The following is a 7,952-nucleotide window of genomic DNA, read 5'->3' as shown; positions in this document are numbered from 1 at the left end:
ACGTGACCTCCTCTTGGAGATTCTCTCCGTCAGTGTGTTCCTGACTTGTTTTCGTGTGGATGATACTGTACTGCTGCTCATCTTAGGCACAGAAACCTGTTAATTAGGGTTCAGAGAACGTCATGGCTTGACTTGAAAGGCCTGTTTTAGTCCGGCAGAAAAACACCTGGAGATGGTCCGAAAGGTCCCCACACACTCGAGCTGCAGTCGCCCATTTTCAAGCCTTGTTGGGTGGAATAACTCCGCCTCCTTCCCCTCCACCTCCTCAGGTGAAAGGTAGCTAACAGGCATATGATGTCAACGCAATATGCCACGTTCGGTTCAGATGTCAAGCTCGGACTTATCCCGATGATCGGGCTGTGTCCGTCAGTCAAAAGAACTGTCACTATCAAAAGAGAGTTTAGAACGGCACCGTTAGGGTTAAATACACTGACCAAGTTGCACTATGTTGTACTGTTGTATGAATGGATGTGACAAATAGAGATTCCTCTTAATATCTTAATGAATCAGCTTGACTTCATTTGCTTTACGAGCACAAGAGGATAAGATGATAATGACTGTCCATACAGCAGCGACAGGAGCCAATAAAGACAGAATGCAGAAGTTGTAACGCACCCACCAGTTTTAAAAAAACATATTTCTTATTGAAATATAAGAAGGGTCAATGGATAGAATACGAAATAACGAAAATATAAGCATATATCATCAAAACAGCACCACTAGTGTCCCAGAACACCACGGGGCACCTTTTCAGAATGAACTGTACTAAATGTGTAACTGTCGGCTGCTGGCGTGTCCACTGCAGTCAGATGGTTGACGGGTATCTGAGGAGAACAGACGTGAAACCAGAACCACCGGTGTCTGTTCCAGAACTAAGAGGAAACCTTGTGCAAAGCTGTAATAACATAATAATACAAATGAGTAATAATCCAGCCCTGGTACTGCACTGAAATATTATCATCATTATGTCATAAAGCGCACGCTACATGTTGATACTGCTACTTTTATATTTTTATATAATTAGATTTGTTCTGTTTTGGCCTCTTTTTACTGTTTTTATTCTAATTGCAAATATATTGTGTGTTGTAGAATAAAGATGAACCTTGACAATCAAACCCAAATTATAAATATGTAGCTCTGTTTTGTCAGTGTAAAGCATTTTTAAACCCTCACATGATCAACTCTGAAATCACACAACCATTCACAGTTAATTTTCCCAAAACAAATGTATCTTTTTTAGTTTAATTCTCCTAAATCATGTTTTTCTTTTTTTATGTGCACTCCAGGGAGTATCAATCAAACTAGTGTTGGTTCATTCATTTTAAGAATTGCTTTCATCGTTACCTTGCCAGGCAGATTTGAGCAATCACATGATCGTGCATCTCGCGAATCCATCTCCTGAAGCTTCAAGCTACGTGTCTGAGGCCGAACCCCATCTGTTAAAACCAATCAGTGTCCTTTGGGGAAACTATGGGAGTGGTTTAGGTTGGACGACCAGTGACAGAGGTGATGTTTGGAAAAAAAACAATGGTGGCTCCTGAAGAGGTTGGGACGGATGCTGCTATATCATCAGTTATATCAGAACCAGGGAGTTTATTTCATTGACAGAAGAGCCACAATGGAAACTTTTTTCGATGGTCAAGATGTTTCCACTCTACTGTCAACGGCATCAGCAAGAGCTTGATTTAATCAGCTGCTGGTAGACAGACGGTTCGTCCAATCACCTGCCAAGCGTTTTTTTTAAAAGTGGTGGCCCTTTTTCACAAAGTTCCTAATGTTGCCTTTCCACATGATCTTCGGTTGTGTTAAATACAAACAATTTCACTAATAAAAATCACCAAGTGCTATAAAGATACTTTATTTCCAGGAGGACCAATGGAATAAATCTGCGATGAGAGCTTTCAGTGAGTTACAGTGTTGAGCTGAAGTTACAGGACAGCTGATAACCCGGCTGTGACTTCTGCTCTCTGTAGGCTTCATGTGGCCCGGAGTGAAACTGCAGAAAAAAAACACTCGTCAGCACATCCTCCACTGATCCTGACTTGGAAATCTTAGCTGCATATTAGAAAATGTCCTTTGGTTGAGGTCTTTACCCACTTCTTCCTCTTCTTCTTCTTCTTCTTCTTCTTCTTCTCTCTCTCTCTGGAAGTTAAAGGGCCAGTGGAGCCTGATTAGGATGCAGAGGAGGAAGGCTCTGCTGCAAATTGAAAACATATTGATTCTCCTCATGCTTGGAGGGAGAGGGGGCGAGAGACAGAGAGGGAGAGAGGGGGGGAAAAAAAAAGAAGACGGAGCAAAGAGGGAGAGAAAGAGGGTGATGGAAAGAGAGAGAGAGGGAGGGAGGGAGAGAAAAAAAAAGGAGGAGGATAAAATCTTGGTGATGAAACCGAGGAGGGCAAATGCCAGCGGCAACTTGTGTGGATGTCTGGTCTCTGTCACACACACACACACACACACATATGCATTGTTTTATTTGTTCGTACACTACGATAGCATCCCATGGGCTGAGGGGGGGGGGGGCTCTTTGGTCGCCATGGCAACGGGGTCAGGGCAGCGGCGGTGCGTATATTTTTTGCGCCAGCGTCTCCTGCATGTGAGCGCGTGCTGTCATGTCCAGCTGTGGTGGAGAGAGGCCGCGGGATGCCGATGAGAGAGGACAGCGCACAACACGTACAGATGTGCTGACTGCACAGTTTCCATGGGAACAAGCCCCCCCCTCCTCCCCTCCTCCATCCCTCCCTCCCTCCTCTCCTCCACTCTCTCCTCTCCCACCTCCACCGCCAACATATCCCTCCTCCTTCCATCGCTCCTCATTGCTCTTGCAAAAGCCTGACAAGCTCCGCTAATACGTCTCGCTGCGTCTTTACGTGTGTCCATGCATTCCTGGTAGAGCTCTCACATCAGCTACAGCTCAATCTATCTTGTCCTGAGTGCACGTGTCACAGCCTCTAGTGTGTGTGTGTGTGTGTGTGTGTGTGGGTGCATATTAGTGCATGACATGCTTGTCTCATTCTTTAATCAAGGGTGAGGGAGAAGAGAGGAGAGTGTGAGGGAGGCGGTGGATGTTATCAAACAAAGTGGCTTTCGGTCTTGCGCACACACACACACACACACACACACACAAATGCACGCGCGCGCACACACAGCATGAGAGCGAGCACCACACAGACAATCACAGTCATCTTTGGTACCAAAGCTGATCACAGAAGCACAGTCTTGTCTTGTCTGCCGTACAAAAGCTGCCATCATATGGTTATCCGCCGCCACTGCACGTTTAACAGCCTCTAACACTCTGAAGTGTTGGTGGCAATAATGTACAACCAGTGTGTGTGTGTGTGTGTGTGTGTGTGTTATATCCATGTGCACACAATCACCAGCATGTGCTTCAGATCGCTCCCACATGAGCACTGAAAGTCTCGCAGAAAAAGCCAGAATGAAAAGTGGATGTCTGGAAAGACTTCCACCTCTCTTCACATGAATTAGTTCATTAAAGAAAACTATTTCTAAAACTACTTTCATGAAAGTCACACAGCTATTGTTTAGATGTTTAATGTGTGTATAAAGTTAAAATGTAGGATTCTCCAGGAATCAAACCCCTGCCGTCCTGCACTGAACCGAGCAAGGCGAGGAGGCTCTAAGAGGTCTGTGGGGCCCTCTATAGGTCTACAGCTGTACTGCAATGAACTGCACGTCTGAACGGATTGCCACCGCACTGTACTGCCCTCTAAATGAAGTGAAACTCCAACCTAAAGTGTGCAGATCAGGCATCTCAGCAGCTCATCAACTCATACAGCCATATGTTTCTGTTTAGAGGAGGAAAACAATGAACACGTCTCCTCAGCTGATATGATGAGAATCCTGCTCGTACCTTACTGTTTTAAAACAATGTCAAAACACCAAATATGACAATGAAATCACATGTAACCAATAAGTCATGTTGTATTACTTCATGTGTATCATTACTACGGAAACCTTAACTGGGCTACATAAAAGATGTAGGCAAAGATGGGATGTAACTAAGTACATTTACTTAATTATTTCACCTATGTACAAATCTGAGGTAGCCCCACTTGGACTTTACTTGAGTATTTACCTTTTAAGATGGTTTATACTTTCACTCCACTGCATTTTAGAGGCAAATGTTGCACTTTTGCTCCACTATATGTATTATTTGACAACTAGTTAATTGTTACTTTGGAGATTGCATGGTGTATTCAAGCCAAAGCAATGCATTTTTTTTTTAAATGTATGTATTTTATGAGTAATGCACGAAAATCATCATTGGTGGATCCAATAATCAGCCAGTTCAATAATTGGTTGTCCCATAATATACACTATATACACAAATGTAAATATGTATAATCAAATTATGCTTGTACTTTTAATACTACAGTATATTTATAGCCAGAGATTTGTTGCCAGATATGTAGCACATCTAATAGTTTAAGAGTTTTGGCTTACTATTTGTATGGGTGACTTTTACTTTTACTAAAGCAATATTTTAATGCAACATCTTTACTTTTACTCAAATATCAATTTTAGGCAGGCAACTTCTTTTTTTTTAAATTTACAAACTGTATGTAGGCCACATAATTGTTGGTGTCCTTATGATTTCAATTGAAAATACATTGACCAAAACATTTATCTGCTCCCATCATCAAATAAATAATATGTTACATCAATGGAAACTTTGGGTTAATGATGTAATTTAAGAGGGTTTGTTGAGGAAAAAAGAAGTAAATTAACCTTTGCTTGTACTTTTAGTACATTTACTTCACTTTTAGAACTTATATAGTGCATTTGATAGCAGGTATTCTGAGACTTTTACTCAAGTATTTAATATTTGTATGGATGACTAATAAAACATCTTTACTTTTGCTCAAGAATGACTTTTAGCAGCCCCCCTTTTACTAAAAACACTTTATGTAGGCTACATGTTGATCCTGTCTTTTCATATTAAATCGAAAAAGCATTAAAAAACATATTATATATTTAAATTGATTCATTAATTGCCTTTATCAATGGAAACTCTGGGATAATGGCATCATTTAAGAGTGTTTTCCAGCGTTTTCTGCTGAGGACGAACATCCTGCTGATCTTTACGACAGTTTCACAAACACACTGCCGTCACGCTTTACGGTAAAGTGTGTAGCTCGCTCTCCAGATCCAGCAGCTGTCAGAAGGTAACGAAAACTCGCCTATAATCGTTTATTTCACCGCTATTGTTTACCAAATCATGTCTAGTCCAACTTCAGTCAGTCTGTCTTGCTGTGTTGTGCTTTCATAAAGCTTTTAGAGCTTTTTTATCCCGACTAACGGCAGCTAACAGTGCTAACGGTCACACATGCTAGCTAGCTAAACGCACCCCGCCCTCAAGCCTCAGTACATTAGCCTGAAACTTTACTGTTCAGAGGATCGCATGAAGTTAAAGTTGCATTATTCCTGTCTGCCTGATGTAAACAGCTTGTTTATCTGATAAAATAAGGTAAAGAAATGACAGATTTCATGCACACTGCTGCTGTGCTGTACACTGTGCAGAGCAACAGCAGTATATTCAGCATATTCTACTTTCCCACTGAGCTTAATTGTTTAAATATAAGTGTTGAAGTGTTTAATATCAGTTCTAACATGGCAGCAGTGATTGTGTGATGTTGGCTGCTTACTGTCATGTCTTTGACCCGCTCAGGCAATGCGCATTGGACTGCCCAGTGCAGAGACACTGCAAGGTGGATCCTTTAAAGCTTTGGTTGTGGTGAGTGTCTGTTAGCTTGTTTTGATTGTGGATTGTTTTCTCTATTACTTGATTACTTGTTTGGTCTATAAATATTATTTGTATATATTCTTAAATCCCTGGAGGACATCCTCAAATGGCTTGTCTCGGTCACAACCCAAAGATATCCAGGAAAAGAAAGACAAAAGAGAAGATGAGGCAAAAATGGGAGAAAAGAGTGATTATGAAGGCAATCCAGGCACTCAAAAAAGAGAAAATATCAATAAAGGAGGAAAGGGAACATTAAAAGGGATTTTATTATCATGGCTACATCATCACAACATCATGTGCCTCCCCCTGTACAGTGGCCACAGACACAGAATGACATACCAGGTGAAACAAATACAAGTTGATGAAGCAACAAAATGCTAATAAATGAAATGACAGGAAAGGTTTACATGCTTACAACATACATAACAAAGACATAACAGAAAACATGTGAAATCTATTTTCCCATTGGGATCATGATACTTAAACACATCCTGTCTGTGAATCCAAACATCCTCCTTTTGGTTGAGTTTTTGAATTATGTCCCCTGACCTGATATCCAGTTGACTGTCAAGGAGGAGGAAAGAAACCAGGAAATATTCACATTTTATTATTCTTATGTATTATTTGTATACAGAAGCTTTTACACACTCTTACTCAGAAAGTAGCTTCACAAAGCACCAATAAACACAGAGGAGAAGAAGAAATATTAAATAATTTGTCTTTGCTCGCTCAAATTTTCCTCCCTTACCCTCAGGTGTGCATAAACTAAATGTCAGGAGCTTCTTTTTAAAATCCAAAACTGTGAAATTATCAGTTATCTAACTGGTATCAGCCACATGAAGCTGGCATTTATCCATTTATCTGAAAAACAAAATCCTTATTGTTATTACCCCGGTGTTGGCTGGGTTTCATCCTCCTCTCCTCTCCCTCTTCTCCTCCCAGACGGTGCTCCTGAGTGTGTTTATGTTCCAGCTGCTGAGGACTGTTGGACTGAGGGCGTTTTCCATGGCATCTGAGACGTACACGTCGGGCACGCACTCTGCCGCCTTCGTCACTTGCCCCAACGACACGGTGGCTAGAGACTTGGCCAGGTGACACAATCGTGATTACTGAATAATGGATAAAATAAAAATCCTGACTGGAAAATAAGTTTAGCTCCAGTTCTTCATCACCCTGCAAGACAAATGTAGAATTTCCTGTCAGTATTTTCATGCATATTCATGTGCGGCTGATTCATTTTTTGTGTCACGCAGGGGCATCGTGGAAAAGAAGCTGGCAGCGTGCGTCAACATCGTCCCAGCGATTAAATCTGTGTAAGTTTTGATAAACTTTATAAACACAAAGATAAAGACGACTCCCTGGGATTTATTAGATGACAGATTTCTTATTTCTACTCGTCGCCCAGATATGAATGGCAGGGGAAGATTGAGGAGGACAACGAGGTGCTGTTGGTGAGTGTTGTGATGTCTGAGGCTGCGTAAATGGCACCTAAATCCTGTTTCTACACCATGGGATAAATAAGACTGACCCAGTCTCCCTCTTCCCTGTGTAGATGATCAAAACAAGAAGTTCCAAGGTGCCTGCTCTCGCCGAATATGTCCGGTAAGTGGATTCCAACCTCCAACCTCACTCACAGTACTCAATTAAGCAGTATGGCTTTAATTGCTGCTGCCTGTCATTGTCCTCTGCAGCTCTAACCATCCTTACGAAGTGGCCGAGGTCATCAGCCTGCCTATCGACCAGGGCAACCCGCCCTACCTGAAGTGGATAGGAGACATTGTCCCCGAGTAAGGACGGACTGACAGATGAGTGGAACAACTGGTTAACGGAACGGATGTAAAAATTAATTTGAAAACGTACAATACTAAAGATACTGTCCAAATCGAGAGATGAGGGAAATTGGCCACGAAATCACACATCGGTTGTTATGAATTTATATGAGAAAAGTCATTTTTTCTGTATTCCAGCCCTCATTTTAGACACGCAAGAGCTTTAATGTTTCCCTTCCAGTTTGTTAACACTAGAGGGCAGCCCTGTTCTTTCATGTTCAAAGTTAACCAGATGCCAGAATAAACTGAGCAGCAACAGCTTGGACTCGTGTGGAAGCTGACACTAAAATGTTTCATCGGTTAGATTCCGGATTTTGTTTGTAAAAGAAGAATTTTGAAATAAAGTGAAGCATTATTTTTTA

At 41.5% G+C, this 7,952-nt stretch overlaps 1 protein-coding gene across 1 annotated transcript; it reads left to right on the top strand.

Annotated features, from left to right (window-relative positions):
• Nucleotides 1-5,083: 5,083 nt before the first annotated feature.
• LOC115593173 (protein CutA homolog) lies at nt 5,084-7,952 on the top strand. Its single transcript, XM_030436591.1, has 7 exons — nt 5,084-5,183; nt 5,687-5,752; nt 6,704-6,852; nt 7,015-7,074; nt 7,167-7,212; nt 7,314-7,363; nt 7,453-7,952. Exons 2-7 carry the CDS (start codon nt 5,690-5,692, stop codon nt 7,550-7,552), a joined length of 468 nt encoding a protein of 155 aa, XP_030292451.1. The 5' UTR covers nt 5,084-5,183; nt 5,687-5,689; the 3' UTR covers nt 7,553-7,952.

Source organism: Sparus aurata, chromosome 1, assembly GCF_900880675.1.
Source record: "Sparus aurata chromosome 1, fSpaAur1.1, whole genome shotgun sequence".
NCBI lineage: Eukaryota > Metazoa > Chordata > Actinopteri > Spariformes > Sparidae > Sparus > Sparus aurata.
The sequence above is the reverse complement of the archived record's forward strand: the minus strand, read 5'-3'. Positions and strand labels throughout refer to the sequence as shown.